Here is a 19,414-nt window from a genome sequence, read left to right as displayed (position 1 = left end):
GAGAACTCTCTCCTGCTGGCAGAGCGTCTTCACCAGACGTGCTACAGCTGCGCCACTGCAGTGTTTCTAGCATAGACTAGCCCTAAGGCTACATCTATGTTGCACACCTCTTGTGGAGACATGTAGCATATGAGTATGTGTCTTGTGGTGACATGTAGACACTGTGTCCTCACTATGGTGTGTGAAAGCTCTGGCAGGGCGGAGGCAGAGGAGAAAGGCTCAGCAGTGGTCAACTGCCGGAACCCTTCCCCATTGCAGTTGAGAGCTATGTGGAGTTACCAGAGCTTTCCCCACCTCAGGAAAAGACTCCAGCGAGGGGAGGGGGGAGGCTCCAGCAGCTCCCTGGAGCAGGGAAAGACTCCAGCAGCAGGAAGGCAGTGGGACACTATGCTGTTAAAAATAGCAGTGCAGAAGAGGAGGCACTGCTTGGGCATGCAGAGAGCCCTGGAGGGTACATACCCATAGGGTTCAGGAGTTTCTTTACTTGTCTAAACAGTGCCTCACTGCTATTTATACCCATGCTTAGGGGCGCGCGCAGTATATTCTACATACTGCCGAAAGGAGCATGCAGTATAGACTTACTTTAAGAGCTTGGCTTGTTTAGCCTAGCAAAATGAAGGGTTAGCAGGGATGTGGTTGCTCTCTATAAATACACCACAGGGCTGAAAACTAGGGATGGAGGAGTGTTATTTAAGCTAAAGAATAATGCTGGCTCAAGAATGAATGAGTATAAACTGACTATGAGTAAATTTAGGCTGGAAATTAGAAGAAAGTTTCCAAACATCAGAAAAGTGTGATTCTATGACCGCTTTCCATAGAAGTGGGGCAAACAACCTTATTAATTTTAACATGGAGCTTAATAAATTTATGAACATGATTATCTAAGAGCACTGCCTGCAATAGCAGAGGACTGGACACAGTGACCCAGGAAGTCCCTTCCAGTCCTATGTACAGCATGGTATGGAACGGACTAACCCAGTATGGTACAGTACAGTACTAAATATTCTCCAGTACGGTATGGCATGGAACAGAATAGGATGCTATAATAAATTGTGATATGATACTATATGGCATGGTATTGAATAGCCTGGTACTGGATGGTCATGGCAAAGTTATATTATATATAAGGGCAGGAAATGAAACCCAGGAGAAACTTGTGTAAGTATCAAAAGAGAGCTCACTGGAGACTAAATTAGTCAGAATGGGTAAAATTTCTTTAAAAGGTGCCACACACAATTCATTTTCACACAAACAAAAGATGGTCTCAACAAACTGAATATCTGAGAGGTTGTTGCAATAAAACCCATGTTGTGGGCTGGAAGAGTGTTTGATTTAGTCCACCAGCTCACCAAACACTCAGCCTCACAGAGGCAATGAACTTGTGAGCTTCTTCAATTTTCTGATTGTTTTTCTCTTTCGACCATAGGGTTTCTAAAGAGGTAGGAGTGGGAGGGAAAATTCCCCACTGAAATCCATTACTCCTTTTTTTAGCAACACTTTACGATAGAGACACAGTTCCTGTAAGACTCCATCAGGCAATCTAGATGGAATGAGAATGAGTTGGGGTTTGGCTTTTTCTTCATCTTCCTTAGGTTGAATAAAATCTCAGATAAGATCAATAGTTTCTTTGGTTTTATGTTTCTCTTCCTTAAGGGCGACTGGTTTACTGTATTTCCATTGATCACAGAGACAGAGAGATTCAACAGAGATAAACCATCTTTTATATTCCCAGCCTTTTGAAGTCAAATGACTTTTAAATGAGGTTGGGGTCACTCTTGATTCTTATTAGAATATCACAAGTGCCAAATACCTTTCTTATTTTTGACACAATGAACCATTTCTAAAATGGGGGGTTGTAAATTTCAATGCAAGCCAGGCAACATTCCCTGAAAACTCTTTCTGGCTGGACTCACCAGTACCAGGAAGTACTGGGTTTTATTTTAATTCAGCCCTCCTCCACATTGATGTCATAGGACACACCTACCACTGACATGCAGCTTAGGGCAGCTTTTTTTTTAATGGCATCTAGAAGGGCTTTTTTGTTCTTGCCCAATCCTTTATTAACTCCCTAGTAGCTCTCTATGTAACTACACAGACTAAGTCAGTGGGAACAGTGGGCAAAGGGATTAGCTGCATGAACAAGGAGAGCAGAATGTGTTGCCCTATTGTTTGCAACAGGGAAGGAAGCATGGGTTATTTCTTAGATGGGGAGACTGGCAGCCAAAAACTTACTGATATGGCCACAGGCAAGTGTCTTCAGTCATCTGAGCCTCAGTTTCCCTCTTGGTAAAATGGGGTGGGGGGAGACTTAGTTGCTGTTTGTAAAGTGCATTAAGAAGCTATATAAGTAAAAGCATTAAAAACAAAATCAAAGGGCCTGTTTGTCCAGGTGAGTTTATGGATATAATTGTAGGGGGGTGCTGTCATATGCTTTAAAAAACAGATTCTAATTATAATCAAATGTGAATGCAAAACTGCAGATACTGTCAACTGAGAGCAGAGGTCACAGGATGAAGAGATCTAACTGACAGATTACACCCACAAATCAGGTACCTCTCTAAATTGTGTCATTTTCATACACGGGAGCTGGAGGGTCCAAAACTGCAGCCCCAGAACCAGTATCTAAATTGCGGCCTCTCGAAAAATGTGGCCCTATAAAAATGATTTATACCCAAGAGCTTCAGGACTATCAGATTCTAATGAGAGAGTCTTTGGTGGGTGGGACTTGGGTATTACATGGAACTATGCAATGGAATCTTTGGCTTACCATGTTGAGAATATTCTCCTAGGAACCCAAATCCAAAAGAACAAAAACAAGTAGTACCCTAGTTAAAGATTCCTAAATAGAAGGGGAAATCTCCTATTAATATCAATTATTTGAAGGTAATAGCTTATGATCTTTTATGCAGCTCCAAAATAAATGTCAGCGTAAGAAATGATACATCATTTCAATTCTAACCAATCAGGCACTTAGTGTACTGAGGGAGAAATGACTGGAACTACTTTAAAGCTGCCTTAACCTGAGAAACTGCAAAAATATTTATATTCGTATGATGGAAGGAAGAAATGCCCCCGTGGGCATATTTAAGAGTCCTCTGTCTTTGGGATAAATGGTAATGATAAACAAAAAATGGAAAGATGACCTTAGAATAATAACCTCATAATCCAACTGGGACTGAGCTTTCCAACATACAGAAATCATTTGCAATATGTTCAGAACGGAAATTTCTATCCTGCTTTATAGCTCATAGACTTCCTTATGGGTCACAAAAAACGTAGATTTGATTCCCTCTCCTGCAACAGGCGCCCACATGTAAAATTACTCCGATTCCCCTGCTGGCTGCCTACAGTTCTGCTTAGTTGCTCAGTGATGAGTGTGAGGACAATGGGAAATAAAAAACAGAGGGAAAAATAGAGATGCATTTCATATGCTTCAAAGGATGGTAAAAGAAAGTCCAGGTCCTGCCACAAAGGGTATTTCTGTATATCCCTTAAGACCTCCAAAATAGAGAAGAGGCATTAAGAAAACAACAGAAATGCACTGAAGCTATTCCCTGAATAAAGCATTTATACAGGACTTTTCACATTACTGTTCTACCACCTTAAGTTGTGATCATATCAGACCTCACAAACTAAGCAGTGTTGGGTCAAGGACTACCTAGGTGATACAGCTGATATGCATAGTGATTCAGTGGATAATGATCCTGAGTCTGATACTCCAGCATGGTGCTAGGGCACACTGTATTGCTAGAGGTATTTGGGTGAAATCCTGGTCCCACTGAAATCAATAGGAGTTTTGGCATCCTGGAGTCAGGATTCCAACCATTGTCTTTCTGGATAAAATGTAGGACGAAAATTCTGCTCTCTGGTGCTCATTAAAAATCCATTAGCTCTTTTCTCAGGAGAAGGAGGTATCAGTTGTGCTGCTCTGGCGAATCTGGGTAATTATATTCTCTTTCCTAAAATTCTCTCTGCAATTATTTCTTCACTTCCTGCCCTGGACTTTTATATGTTTACGTACTGGTAAAGCAGCTGCTGAGTTCCTCCTGGCTACACTTAACTGGAGGGCAAAGTGATTAGTGTATAAGGTTTGCAAAATCCTTGAGATCCTTTGCTCAGAGAGTAATTTGCAATGTATTACTATAAATAAATAAATTAGTAATTATCTTGAAGGACCTTTAGGACCCCTAATTGCTTTATTAAAACTCTGAGTAGAGGGGTGCTGACTCCCTATTTGTTTTGGGAGAGGAAGAATTCACCATTTGACACTGAACGGAGAGCTCAGATCAGCAGAGTATAATTACTGGGGTTAATAACCTTACTCTTGTTAAAAATGCCACAAGATTTTTAACAGCCACAAGTAGTCAGAGCATGTGTGTCTCATTCAAAACACATAGCACCTCCAACACAAGTACCCCCTTCACACTGTTTGGGACTACAGTCAGTATTGACTTAGAAAGAAAAGTCTCCCTACTGAATCAGTAACACTACTTCCTCTGGTATAGCACTCATTTGAGCCCCATGTTGCGAGATTAGAGCAAAACAGGTTCAGAGAGAAGGGCACCCCTGACTGACCCAACCCCACCACTTCCTGCCAGACCATCAGCAAGCTGCAGTTTTCTTGAGGTATCCCAGAGGAAATATCTTTATAAGACCAAGCCCTGGGTATTCGCATGGGCCTGACATGATCAGGAGGAGTTCACTACAGTGTGTCTAATGCTAAACAAAAATATCTCCATGTGTGTCAAGAACACGTCCGGTGTTCTCATTTGCATAGCATTACCCAGAATGCTCTTTCATCTTACAGCTATTTAATAGTGGATGCTGGATGTCTGTGCTTTGGGAACAAACTCAAAGGTTGCACGTTTTGCTTTGGATGCAGAGAGTTTCTTCAGCAAGTACAAAGAGTCATTACAGACTGGCAGGGAAAACAGTTGGTGTTCCCTGAGTTAGGGAGGCTCACAGTAAACTAAAACAATCAGCCCATCAGCTTCCCTTGACAGAGCCCACTGTCTCAGGGTCTTTTATTTAGACGACACCTGCAGGGTGTAAGCACAGAGCAAGCAGCGGAGTATACATTTCTCCCTCTAGCTGTGGGTGTCATTAATAATATAGTTGAGAATGTCTCGTGATTTATATGATGGCTTTATTTCCCACTGGTTTGGTAGGAATCCCTTGCCAACAATAGAATTATAATACATAGCACAGAGATGTCAAATCATTCCAATCACATCATGCTAACCACTGGCGCCACAGCGCCTGACTCAGAATTCCATTACACCAGTCTCATGCCGCGAATGGAGTTATGCAGGCTTACAACTGCTGGAAATGGAGCTTCATATCAGGTCGCAAAGTTTAATAAGGAGAGGCAGCATACATCTCTCTGGAACACCTGATTGCCCTTAATATAGCTTCTGTAGGACAGAGTAAATTTGGTTTAGTTAAATTAGAACCAAGGAAACATTTATTGTGTGAAAGGAGAACCAGGCCCACTTACAGCAGTTTTACACCACTGTAACTCCACAGCCTTCACGGAACAAGTCCTGATTTACACTAGGGTAAATGAGAAAAATCAGGCCTTGTCTCCTTCACTGCAAAATAGGAGATACACTATGACTATTGTATCACTGTAGACAGCAGACTGAGGTCTGATGGGACTATTATAGTACAAACTTGGAGGCAATTCTACTCTCAGGAGCAGTGGCAACAAATTATAGCAAAATGTTTCAGAGTTCATTCCACTGAAGGGCTCAGGAAAGCAAAGGCTCCTGAGCAGTAAAACAGTACCCCACCATTACACAACTGCTCATCCCTGCACTGCAAGTCTAAGTGAGAGAAGAGAGGATAAGAATGGGCTCCCAGACATAGGTACTCACCTTGTAGAGCCCATGGCTGCAGCCACAGTAGGTGTTCTCCATCGTGTAGCTCCTCAACACACCAATCTCCCGCCACACTACTACCCGTGCTGTCGATTCACGTGACTTCTCCACCAGGAAGCTACAGCTGCTCATGACAAATGCAGGTGCCACTTTATCCAGGATTTTTGGGAGGGTCTGCAAAAAAAGAATCAAACAAGAATAAGAACATGAATTAGATAGAGAGAGTGACGTTGCACGCTATTTGATTTTATGAAAGTATGCTGATGAGTGTGAACATAATATAACTAAAATATGCTTCATGCAGAAGGTCTCTTGTAAGGTATCGTTACAAAGCTTATAATCTACTGAGTGTGGTCATCCTATTTGTATAAATGTAGCACTCTTGTATCAGAAACTAGAAATATGAAATATAACTCTGAGGGCCTATTGTAATTATGCAAAGTGGGGGCCATTAATGGTGGTTTGAAATCTTGATGGCTCCCATCAACCAGGACAATTGACTGTAGATGGCTCTGTTTTACTTGTAAGTCTTCCTGTATACCTGTGTGCTGGCAAGTGGGTAATGAAGTCTTACAGTGACATGTGATCATGTCACCTGAACTGGAATCGATCTTTAACCAGGTGCTTTTCCACTGAGAAGAAGAGGGTGGGAAACCAGAGAGGGACAAAGGATTCCCGCCTTATGCAAATGATATATAAGTGGGTGAAACAGAAAAAAGGGGGTGGCAATCATGAGAAATCCCCTAGCTACCACCTCAGCTGGAACAAGGACTGTACCGGGGAAAGGATTGTGCCCAGGCTTGGAAGGTGTCCAGTCTGTGAAAGAAACCTACTGAAACATCTCTGAGAGTGAGATTTTAACTGTATGTAGGTTTTATTACTGTACTAGGCTTAGACTTGTGTGTTTTATTTTATTTTGCTTGGTAATTCACTTTGTTCTGTCTGCTGTTACTTGGAACCACTTAAATCCTACTTTCTGTATTTAATAAAATCACTTTTTACTTATTAATTAACCCAGAGTATGTATTACTATCTGGGAGGGGGACAAACAGATGTGTATATCTCTCTATCAGTGTTATAGAGGGTGAACAATTTATGAACGGATTTAATTGGGGTTTGGACCCCATTGGGAGTTGGGCATCTGAGTGTTAAAGACAGGTACACTTCTTAAGTTGCTTTCAATTAAGTCTGTAGATTTGGGGCATGTGGTTCAGACCCTGGGTCTGTGTTGGAGCAGACTGGCGTGTCTGGCTCAACAAGACAGGGTGCTGGAGTCCCAAGCTGGCAGGGAAAGCAGAGGCAGAAGTAGTCTCATCTGAGTGTTAAAGACAGGAACACTTCTTAACCTGCTTTCAATTAACCCTACAGCTGTTAGGGGACATGGTTCAGACCTGGGTCTGGGTTTCAGCAGGCTAGCGGGTCAGGCTCAAATCAGGCAGGGCACTGAAGTCCCAAGCTGAGAAGGTAGGGAAAGCTGAGGCAGAAGCAGTCTTGGCACATCAGCTGGCAGCCCCAAGCGGCTTTCTGTGATCCAACCCGTCACAGAGAGCTACATAGTTATTATTTACAGAGCACCAGTAGATCTGAGCAAAATGCAGAATTTCCATCCCTTGGGAAATTTCAAAATTTAATTGTTCGTTTTTGTCTCAAATGGGGAACAAAAGTTGAAATATTGAATTTGAAGATTTTCGATTGAAATGAAACATTTTGACATTCATGAATCAAAAGGCTGAGTTTCTGTTTCTTGAACTGACCTGAAATACTTCATCTGATAGCCTGATGTGCCAGGCTCCCCTCTGAGCCACGTTCCCTGGATGGCTACATCTCCCATGATGCACCATGCAGCTCGACTACAGGAGAGTGTGTTGCATCATGAGAAATATAATTCTTCAGGGATCCCCGCCCATATGAGAAAATGGGGGCCTGAACTACAGATCCCATGAGGTAATGTGCCATAAAAACATACATGTAATGGGTTCATTGACTTCAATGGGAGTTGCACTTGGCTAGAATTGGACCTTTGGATATGTATACATTTCCTCCCCCTGCCCAAAATAAAGAGCGTTAGACCATCAAATTAGAAATTATGGGCCAAATTCTATGCTAATGTAAATGAGCACCATTTACACCAGGAGTGTATTTGGCCCATACAATATTAAAATAAAGGGCACATTTTCTTTGCCTGTATAACTGTCACCATCTTAAACCATTGAATTGAACAGATTCCTACAGTGGGCTCTCTCCACTGATGCCATTTACTTTTCATTGTGTTCAGTTTGGGTGGTGAAATCTTATCAGTCCATTTCCCCTTCTGTTTAGAAGTCAGTTTTACTGTCCAATTCTGAACTATTATAGTTCAGTCTTATTGGGCTTGGGTTCACAACACTGAGTAGGGAATATTTGGCTTAACTGGAATTGGAAAAAAAAAAAGACTTATTAGGTTTTCTAAAACACGTTTAGAGAAACTATAAACTTTTGGCCTAACTATTTGGATTATATCTTCGTTAACATTACATCTGTACATACAACCATCACCACCACCAACCAACAACCACAGATCCAGACTCAGGCTCACAGACCCAGGCTCTGAGACTTGCTGCCATGGGATCCTGCTTGCTGCGTAGACACACCCATGAGTGCTGTTTGCCATGCAGCAATGTCACAAGAAATCCAGGTTTCAGAAGGGTAGCTGTGTTAATCTGTATCAGCAAAAACAACCAGGAGTCCTTGTGGCACCTTAGAGACTAACAAATTTATTTGGGCATAAGCTTTCGTGGTCTAAACCACACCACATTAGATGCATAGAGTGGAAAATACAGTAGAGAGATATAAATACACAGCATATGGAAAGATGGGTGTTGCCTTACCAAGTGGCGGAGGGGAGGGCAGTGCTAAAGAGCTAATTCAATTAAGGTGGAATTGGGCTACTCTCAACAGTTGACAAGAAGGGAGGAAAATTCACTTTTGTAGTGCTAATGAGTTCAGTGTAATCAAGGTGGCCCATTTCAAACAGTTGACAAGAAGGTGTGAGTATCAGCAGGGGGAAATTAGTTGTTGTAGTGACCCATCCACTCCCAGTCTTTATTCAGGCCTAATTTAATGGTGTCCAGGTTGCAAATTAATTCCAGTTCTGCAGTTTCTCATTGGAGTCTGTTTTGGAAGTTTGTTTTTTTTTTGAAGAATTGCCACTTTTAAGCCTGTTATTGAGTGTCCAGTGAGACTGAAGTGTTCCCCTACTGGTTTTTGAATGTTATAATTCTTGATGTCAGATTTGTGTCCATTTATTCTTTTGCATAGAGACTGTCCAGTTTGGCCAATGTACATGGCAGAGGGACATTGCTGGCACATGATGGCATATATCACATTGGTAGATGTGCAGGTGAACAAGCCCCTAATGGTGTGGCTGATATGATTAGGTCCTATGATGATGTCCCTTGAATAGATATGCGGACAGAGTTGGCACCGGGGTTTGTTGCAGGGTTTGGTTCCTGGGTTAGTGATTTTGTTTGTGTGGTGTGTAGTTGCTGGTGAGTATTTGCTTCAGGTTTGAGGGCTGTCTGTAAGCAAGGACTAGTCTGTCTCCCAAGGTCTGTGAGAGTGAGTGATCGTCCTTCAAGATAGGTTGTAGATCCTTGATGATGTGCTGGAGAGGTTTTAGTTGGGAGCTGTAGGTGACGGCTAGTGGCATTCTGTTACTTTGTTTGTTGGGCCTGTCCTGTAGTAGGTGACTTCTGGGTACCCTTCTAGCTCTGTCAATCTGTTTCTTCACTTCACCAGGTGGGTATTGTAGTTTTAAGAATGCTTGATAGAGATTCTGTATGTGTTTGTCTTTTCTCTGAGGGATTGGAGCAAATGCGGTTGCATCTTAGAGCTTGTGATGTGTTCTGGATGAAAGCTGGAGGCATGTAGGTAATTACAGCGGTCAGTAGGTTTCCGGTATAGGGTGGTGTTTATGTGACCATCGCTTATTTGCACTGTAGTGTCTAGGAAGTGGATCTCTTGTGTGGACTGATCCAGGCTGAGGTTGATGGTGGGGTGAAAATTGTTGAAATCCTGGTGGAATTCTTCAAGGGCCTCCTTCCCATGGGTCCAGATGATGAAGATGTCATCAATGTAGCGCAAGTACAGTAGGGGCGTTTGGGGACGAGAGCAGAGGAAGCTTTGTTCTAAATCAGCCATAAAAATGTTGGCATACTGTGGGGCCATGCAGGTACCCATTGCAGAAATCCAGTCTCTTCTTTGTACCTCACTGTCTCTACTGCTTGTCTAGCCTTGGGGCTTGCATAGCTCCATCAAATCAATGCTCAGTCCCACTACCCGCTAGCTTCTCTACATGAGAGCTGGGCAAGATTTTTTCAGCCAACAGTAAATTTGCCGAAAAACACCTTTTTCAGGGCACCCAACCTATCAGCTAATAGTTTCATGTGAAAAAAACCTGAAAACAAAAATGTTGGAAATGTCAAAACAATTCATGTTCTTTCTAAATGAACCATTTCGACGTTTCATTTTGAATTGCCATTCAACACAGTTCATTTGACCCAAATGAACTTTTCATTTTCTTGTTTTGTTGAGAAATTAAAAACTTTAGTTTCCGTTTGAAGTACACAGAATTTATTGATTCAGTTACAGAACCGAAAAAATCAAGGATTTGCTCGGCTCCACATACCCGATCCTAGTGTGGATGTAAGCCTAGCTTTCTAGAATTCTAGAAGGGGAATCCAGTGTTGGGGAACATTTAGATTTACTTTTCCGTGAAGCCTTAAGTGAATTAAGCATCCAAATTCCACTGGCTTTTAATGGGATCTGGGCACCTAACTCGCTTATTCTGCTTTGAAAAGCCAAACCTCACTGTCTTATCCTGCAGCCACATGCCAATCTCTCTGATTTAGCAGAATAACTTCCTGTATGATACCATCTAAGGGACTTATGAACACCTATCATCTGGGGAATAGACATGCAGGCTGTGGACTGGAGAATGCCTCTGCAGCACGTTCTTGGATGGCAGTGGAGGCTTGCTCTGGATTGATTAATTGCAGATTCCGGACACACTCCAGATGCCTGAAGGTGAGGTTTGAATTCTGCTTGTATATCTGTTGATTCTCCCCAGCCTTCTCAAGCTTCTGAAATCCAAACAGAACCCAACTTCAAAAGTTGTGCTGACTATGAGCACTGTCTCTCCTCCACTTGTGAAACAGGGAGATTTGGCTAAGGTCGGTCTTGCAAGGAGTGCTGGAGCCAGAGGTGAAAGTAAGCTGGTAGAGTCCAGTACAGCATACACAGCCGATACACAGCCGACCATACCAGCAGGGGGCAGCTTCCCCAGGCCAACAATTTAAAAGGGCCCTGGGCTGCCAGAGACCCGCTGCCGGAGCCATGGGGTAGTGGCAGCCAGGAGCCCTGGGGCTCTGGCAACAATTTAAATGGCCCAGGGCTCCCAACAGCAGCCAGAGCCCCTTGCCGTTTAAATCACTGCCAGAGCCTCGGGGCTCCTGGCTGCTGCTACCGTTACCATGGGCTCCAGTGCCAATTTAAAGGGCCCGGGGCTCCGGCTGCAGTAGCGACAGTAGGGAGCCCTGGCCCTTTAAATCACTGTCAGATCCCTAGGGCTCCCAGCCGCCGCTGCTACCCCAGGGCTCCCGCAGCGATTTAAAGAACCCAGGGAAGCTGCCCCCCAGGGTAGCGGCAGTGGCCAGGAGCCCTTGGGCTCTGGCAGTGATTTAAAGGGCCTGGGAATTTCAAGAGTCTGCCCCCTGAGTCCCCCCATACCTTGCTCAGGACCCCGTCCCTGCGTACCGGTAAGTCCCTTAAGTTACTTTCACTCCTGGATGGAGCACTTTCCTCCTGGGAAAGTATACTCCTTGGACGATGCCTGAAGATGAATGAGGAAGATGTGGTAATCTAAAGGAAGGGAGGGAGTTGCAGATTGTCTTGGAGAGGTGCAAGTCATACAACAGTGTAGAGCTATACAAGAACATTTTAACCTCTTCTGTGCCAGATCTCACTAATCTGTGCCTCTTAAACCAGTTTAGGACTACATCTTAGGTTCTGTAAAAATTAATTTTTAAAACTATAATTAGAGATAATTTCAACTCAGATGGGGAAACAGACACAGGGTGGTGAAGTGACTTGCCTAAAGTCACACAAATCCAGCAGCGTTGGGAATAGAACCCATTAGATCTGTATACCAGTCTCCTATTTTAACCACTAGACAACTCTCCTTCCCTAATACAAACAGAATTATTTTCAAGACACTTTTAAAAAGTTTCATTGAAAATGGGGGATTTTTAACTATTACTCATTCCCTTTAACTGTCAGAAACTACAAACCAACTGCCAGATGCTGGTGCCTGAGAACCAAACAGCGAGGCTAACTAAACACAGAGCAAAAATAATTTAGTCTAGTTTCACTTTCTAACAGGAATGAAGTAGAAATGGGAAACAAATGGTCTGTTAAAGAGAGTAGGAGTTTCCAATGGGTTCTATTTTAAGAATCCTGTCACAGGAAAAACACTGAAGGAAACTGTAATATTACCGAATCAGATTTATTGGGACACCGCAAGTACCAAGTCCAGCATACACAGGCAGGACTGAACATCCTGCTAAAACCCCAGGTCACAACAACAACAAAACAACATACAAGACAACAACTTAATACTAAGATAAAGCTATAGCACTCATGGAGGTGCTCTCTACACTAAACATTATATTATTTAAAAATACAGGGTCAAATAAGTTCAATGCTACATTACTCCAGTTTGACACCTGTGTAACTCCATGGTTTCAATGAAGCCATGCTGGGGTAAAACTGAAGTAGCATAATGGTGAATCAGGCTCTTGATTTTTATTTTGACATGGTGCTTTTAACAATAAGGCAATTGAATTCAACATGGCAACATGACCTGTGGCCTTTTACCATTATTATATGGTACATAAAGGGTTATATGAATGATGTTATGCACGCGTGTGGTTTACTCACACAAAGAAAGGTAGCTGCCCAGGTAGGAAACTATTTGTGGCCATTGATTAGGGGGCATGTTCATTCAGATGATACTTCTGCTAATATTCGGTGCATCTACATTTTAGAGATGGGTCCAGCCTCCCAGGACTGCATTCCAGGCTCTAGACTCTGGGGAAGTTCAGACTCAGCTCCAAACTTTGTAGATTGAGCCCATTCCTAATTATAGAAATGTAAGACTGGAAGGGACCTCAAGTGATCACCTCTTGCAGCCCCCTGCACTGTGATGTGACCAGGGACACCTAGACCAGCCCTGACAGGTGTTTATCCAACCTGTTTTGAAAAACCTGTAATGATGGAGATTCCACAACCTCCCTCGGAAGCCTATTCCAGACCTTAACTACCCTTATAGTTAGAAAGATTTTCCTAATATCTAACCTAAAATCTCTCTTGCTGCAGATTAAACATGATTTCTTGCCCTACTTTCAGTAGACATGGAGAGCAATCTAGCACCATCCTCTTTATAACAGCCCTTAACATATTTGAAGACTGTTATTAGATCTCTCCTCTGTCTTTTTTCAAGACTAAATATGCCCAGGTTTTTTAACCTTTCCTCAGAGATCAGATTTATCATTTTTGTTGCTTTCCTCTGGACTCTCCAATTTGTCTGTATCTTTATTAAAGTGTCATGCCCAAAACTGGACACAGTACTCCACCTGAAGCCTCATCAGTGCTGAAGAGAGCAGCACAATTCCCTCTTGTGTCTTACATACAACACTCCTGTTAATACACCCCAGAATGATATTGGCCTTTTTTGCAACTGCAGCACATAGTTGACTCCTGTTCAATTTGTGATCACTATAACCCTCAGATCTTTTTCGGCAGTACTACTCCTCAGTTATGCAGCCAGTTTTTCCCCATTCTGTAGCTATGCATTTGATTTTTTCTTCCTACTTTGCACCTGTCTTTACTACATTTCACCTTGTTGATTTCAGATCATTTTCCAACATCATTTTGAATTCAAAATCCTGTCCCCCAAATTTCTAGCAACCATTCCCAGTTTGATGTCATCTTCAAATTATATAAGCATACTCTCCACTCCATTATCCAAATCATTCATGAAAATACTAAATCATACCAGACCTAGGCCAGACCCTTGTGGGATCCCACTAGATATCAATGGTTTGCTGTCAAACTATAACAACTCTGAGTACGGTCTTAAGAATGAATTGCGTGTGTGCACGTGTGCACAGTATGTGTTTACTGTAATGTGAAGTCTCACCCTGTAGCCAACATCTTCTGTGACAACTGCTGTGTTGACAGTGCAGCCTGCCTGCCACAAGGTTTCCTTGATGCTGCAGCCATAGAGGAACACATTCTTCTTCTGGGAGTGGCCATGATAGTCGCAGAATACCTGGAGATCAGAAAAAGGAACAACATTGACCATGAAACAGGAAGGATTCTAGCCCTTTAAATGGCAATGTGCAACAGTAGTGGGTTGACCAATTGCTAAAAAAACACCCATTTTTCAGAACTTCTCAGAGGCTCTCAGGCTATGGGGCATGCCCATAATGAACGCCAAATCCTGTTGATCAATTGTGATCAGACTTCCCAGGCTTCACCAGTCCACCTGATCCTGGAGGATTCAGAGAAGAGAGGGAGGTTTTTTTTGCTCTGTTTGAAACACAAAGAACTGTGTCCCACCCACTGCCATCCATGGCAGTTTAGGATCCTACATGCATCTTATGATTCAATCGAAGGGAAGTTTGTCAAATTCCTTTTACTTCTAAACTTCAGTATTATCCTCTTGAGATCTAAAACCTGCACCCTACCAGGCAATCAATCTTCATTTCGTTAAGTTTGAAATCTGTACTATATAATTTGCAGAAAAACACATCCATGCTATTACACTAGTAGTTATTGCATATTGTTATGACATTGTATATATCCCCCTAAAGCAAAGCACAATACGTGACCTATTTTACATAGTCTAATCAATCAATCTAATCCATCTCTTTAGCATCAGTCTTCGGGTAGCTAGGCATTAAGCATATTCCCACTTTCAGTGGAATTTTAGATTGCCTTTATAAGCACATATCAAGTCCTCTACAAATGAAAATCAGGGTTTATTGACCTACGAGGTAAATATTGACCCAGGCCTTGCAGAATAATCAGTCTTGATGCTCGGTGAGATATGCATTGCTGTTATATATATTCTCCATGTCTTCATCAGAAATACTGGAAAATCCAATAAGGAAAGGAATTTCAAAAGAAGAGCAATTGTTCTTTTTAAGCCAACATTCTAAATTGTCAGAAGAAGATAGTGCTCCAGCAAAGTTTTATTCACTTTTGATAAGCCAACTGGAAAGCAAAGAGGAGCATCCAGATACCACTAGAAGAGAAACTTTGGAATAGACAGGCAGACAGACAGAAGCAGGAAGACGGAGGAAGAAATAAGCAGTGGATGCAATCACAGTGGATGATGTTTTGCCATTGACTTCAAGGGGCCAAGATTTCACCCAGTATATTTATCTACCTGATCATTTATTTACCTTTGGCCCTTTAGAGACAATTAAATTTTGCTGAATTTAACTGCAGCCATTCAGGATGCAATTATTCGCACACGAGGTTCTGTCAGCTATGCCAGCCAGTCCAGCTTCGACTGCCCACATCTGCTTCTCTCACGAGTTCCTCCGCACTTCCTCCCATGCATGATAAAAACTCCACATCAAACTTCATAAACTCACCACCTCATCCTCTTTCAATTTCTACTTAACACCAAGTTCTGCCACAAAGCTTACAGGTTGCTACCTCCGGCACTGATTAGTTAAGCAGCAAGCTGCAACTTCTGATTTCCAGGTAAACTATTTACCTAACCCTCACCAACATCGTTGTTTCATCCAATTGCTGCCTCCTGTTTAACATCTAGATTGTAAGCAATAGTGCTGACACCTGGTGTACACAGGTACAATAGCAGGGAATTAAGTAAAAGGATCATGCCCCCAGTTTATAATGCGGATAATGCATAGAACAACCGAGCGCACTACTATCAGGGTGGAAGTAGTTGTGTGCCTGTTATGTCTCATCACAGGTATGTTTTCAGCCAGTGAGGAGCCAGGATTTAACAATATGGCAAACAAAGACAAAATGTTAATACCTACCCCGCATTAGAGTTTTATGCAGCTGTCCCTGCTATGTCAACCAGGCCACCAAACCCACACCACCCGGTAGTGCTGCTGATCCCATCACCCTCAACCAGATCTCCAACACTTCCTTCTTCCAGCATCCAGCACTAGACGACTTTGTTACTATTTCTCATAAGGTGGTGTCCAGGGGACCGAGTCATTACTAAACTCCATTGTACTAAACTATAGGGAGACATGGAACTACTCATATATTTAATGGCTTTGCTGCATCAGGGCCAGAGTATTCAGCGCCTCGCAGGATTGAGCCCTATGGCAACATGCAGCCTACAAAGAGAAGGCAATGAGGATACAAATAAAACGTGCAATTTTTACACACAGTATGACTGGGATTTTCAAAGGAGCCTAGTTCAGTAGGAGTTGGGGACCTAATTCTCATAGGCCCCTGAATGGGGGCCTTCCCCCTAGCAGTCTGGTGCAGCACTTGCTATTGCATCTCTGCCTCAGTTTCTGAGAGCGGGGATTTTAATAAGTCCAGTGAGGCTTGTATATTGAACAGTATCCCTTCAGGGGTCTAGTTTACTTTACTCCAAAGGCAAAACATCACACAAAGAGTCCGTATCTCTCTGTAATTGGACGGAGAAGCGGCTGAGTCAGCCTTAGTGTGTCAACCCCAGTTATGCCCAAGGTCCCTTACCAGCGAGGCCTTCATGAGCCAGGATACTCTTCTGGAGCCAGGGACTTCTTGTGACTAGCTGGGGAAGGGTCTCTCCTCTTGGGCCAAAGTCCCCCCAGAGACCAAATCATGACAATCCTTCCTCAGGACAGCATATCATTCCTTTTTTCCTAGGGCTTCTGCTGCTGCCTGGTGAATTCTTTCCTGGGAGCCAGGTTTCTCTCAGACTCAGCATTCATAGTCCCTGCCTTCTGGAAATGCTCCTTCCCGGGAGCATTCTTCCTTGGTTTCCTTTGCTGGTGAACCCTTCACCACCTTCCCCCTGAGAAGCCTTTACCATAGGAACCTTCTCTTCCTACATCTTGGGAATTATTCTCTCCCCTAGGAGTCTCTGTTCCCCTAGAAGACACCCCAGGATCAGCTTCCTTTTATCTTGGCCAGGTGCTTCCCTGCCTAATTAACTGCCTCTCAGTAACTCAAATGAGTTGACCAATCCCAGGTGAACCTGGAATTGCCTTATTCTCCCTTGTGAAGCCTGTCAGAGGTAGGCCCCTGGCCCCGTCAAAGGGCCAGCTACCCTCTGACAGCCCCTTCAAATAGCCCAGCCTTGCACACATTGGGGATGGTGGGTTAATATGTAAATATGCATGAACCACACCCAGCTGCCCTCAACCAGCCCCTAATTATCTGGCTAATTAAATGTAGTGTCCCAGGTAACAACTTACATGGGCGGTCTGTTAGCCAAAGCTTGCGCATGTCCTGTCCTGCTGCCTACAGAACTCCATTGCTTGCACCTACGCTCGCCAGTCCTCAGAGTGTTGTGCCCTCATTCCTGACACATGGAGATCAGCTTGCTTCCCAGCAGTGAGTCCACTGCATTATTTACACCATTCTCACTAGATGATGAAGGCAAGGGGAGGACTGTGAGCACTGCGGAATCAGATGCAGATCCACAAACAGCAGCATTTCCAATTAAACAAACCCAGTTTTGCACAGACCCTGGACACACAGCCCGCTCAGATTGCGCACATATTTTGCAGAGCTATACGTAACCCATGCACTGTGAAGTAACTCCATCTGCACTGTTTTCAATTACCCTAAAATGGCCCCATCCAAATGGCTGCATTTACTACTTCCTTTAATAACAGAGAGACACTTTTCCAGCTAGTTTTTCATCTAAGCTATCAGCGACATTCAGTCATAGTTTAGGTTAACCACGGGTACTATGTGGAATTTATTCCTATGAATATTAAAGAGGATTTTATAGTTTCCATCCTATTTTGAGGCAGAACTCCAAGCTCAATTGGATATCAATTACCTGCATATTACTAACATGAAAAAGGCACGTATATTATCTGCTTAAAATATTATTTTACATATTAGAAAGCACTGGGGGATATGGAGCTAGTCAGACAACAACATTGCCTGAGTGGTGCTAGCCCTATAATTTTGCATCTAGAGAATCCCACAGATGAATCCTAATTGGTAGGGCTGAAATGGGCCTGCTAGGTGATCCACTCCCACCCACCTGCATCAGTGCAAGATTATCATCTACACTGATTGCTGTGGGACTGTCTGCAGTATCTTCCCACGGAGCCTTATCCCCTTCAGTTGCCATTAGCTTCCAATGGCAGCAGGGTCAGTATCACTGTAGCTATTTATGGGCAGTTCCGTTTGAAAGTTGTACAGAAGGCATTGAAAACTTGTTTTCATTTTGATTAAACTCACTTCGTCATGTGATTTCCATGGGTTTTTTTTCCCGCCTATGTCCCTGTGACTTTACAACATTTCCCTATCACCCCTTGATGGTCCCACCTTTTCTATCACAGGGGTGTCCTTCTTGGTTCAGCCAACATAGAAGCCAGGTGCTGGACTCTGTAGCCTGATAGCAGAGCTCTAACTGAGGCATCTAAGAGTGGACAGAGAATGAACCTGGGAGTATGAGGCAACCAGCCTCTGCTCTAGCTAGGACAGTGTAACTCATGCCACACAATCAGACTCCAAAACGTGTCATCCTTCTCACCCCCCGAGAAATTATTCAAATCCAAGGTAAGAATTGGCAGTATACTCACTTTTGCCAACTCTCACACTTTTATCACAAGTCTCACCATATTTTTATTATGACCCTGGCTGCCAGAGTCAAGCTATTCCCTGCAACTCTCAGCTTTCATTAAAAAAAGAAAGAGAGAGAGAGAGAAAAAGAAATGTTTCTAGCCCTCGTGGCCCCAGAGAAAATCTTGAAAATGTGACACCAGAGGCAAATAAAAAGACAATCTCTAAATATTATCATGGCTGGGGGGGCCTGACTCATCGCACTTGGGTAGGCAATACTCAATCAATTTCAGGCAGAGCCCAGTGGCTTCAAGAATGATAAAGGCTCAGATTGTAGCTTTAAGACATTTGGTGGTAGGAGCCATGAAGCAGCAGAGCTAGAAGGAGAGGGAAGAATTATGTCTTACTCCTCCGTAAATCCTTCTGGGGCTCAGAAAGGAGCCAAAGCACTGCAGTATCTCTGCCTCCTGCCAATCCTTTCTCACTGCCCTACCTTCATCCCAGCCCGCCCACCCTGGGCACTCTCCCATTCAGGTCTCTGGCAGTAGGCTCATAGGGAGAGTCAGGTGACAGCACAGTACAGCTAGGCAGAATACAGAAACCAAGTTTCACAACAGTTTCACAGATGGCTTTTTTCAAAAGGGGCCAATTCTTTGTTATTCTTCAAAACTTTTCCACAGAGAAAACTTATCCAATTTTTTGGTAAACAT

The 19,414-nt window shown here is 43.2% G+C and overlaps 1 protein-coding gene across 1 annotated transcript in view; it reads right to left on the bottom strand.

Moving 5' to 3' along the window:
• The window catches only part of AGBL1 (AGBL carboxypeptidase 1), a 371,053-nt gene that overhangs the window by 149,718 nt on the left and 201,921 nt on the right, over window positions 1-19,414 (bottom strand). The window contains exons 20-21 of the mRNA XM_039493279.1: window positions 14,116-14,247; window positions 5,877-6,053 (exon numbers count right to left, since the gene is read on the bottom strand). Coding sequence (XP_039349213.1) covers window positions 5,877-6,053; window positions 14,116-14,247 — 309 coding nt within the window. The remainder of the gene's footprint in view (window positions 1-5,876; window positions 6,054-14,115; window positions 14,248-19,414) is intronic.

Source organism: Mauremys reevesii, linkage group 10 (assembly GCF_016161935.1).
Source record: "Mauremys reevesii isolate NIE-2019 linkage group 10, ASM1616193v1, whole genome shotgun sequence".
Taxonomy (NCBI): Eukaryota; Metazoa; Chordata; order Testudines; family Geoemydidae; genus Mauremys; species Mauremys reevesii.
Note: the sequence above shows the minus strand (reverse complement) of the source record. Positions and strands in the feature narration are given on the sequence as shown.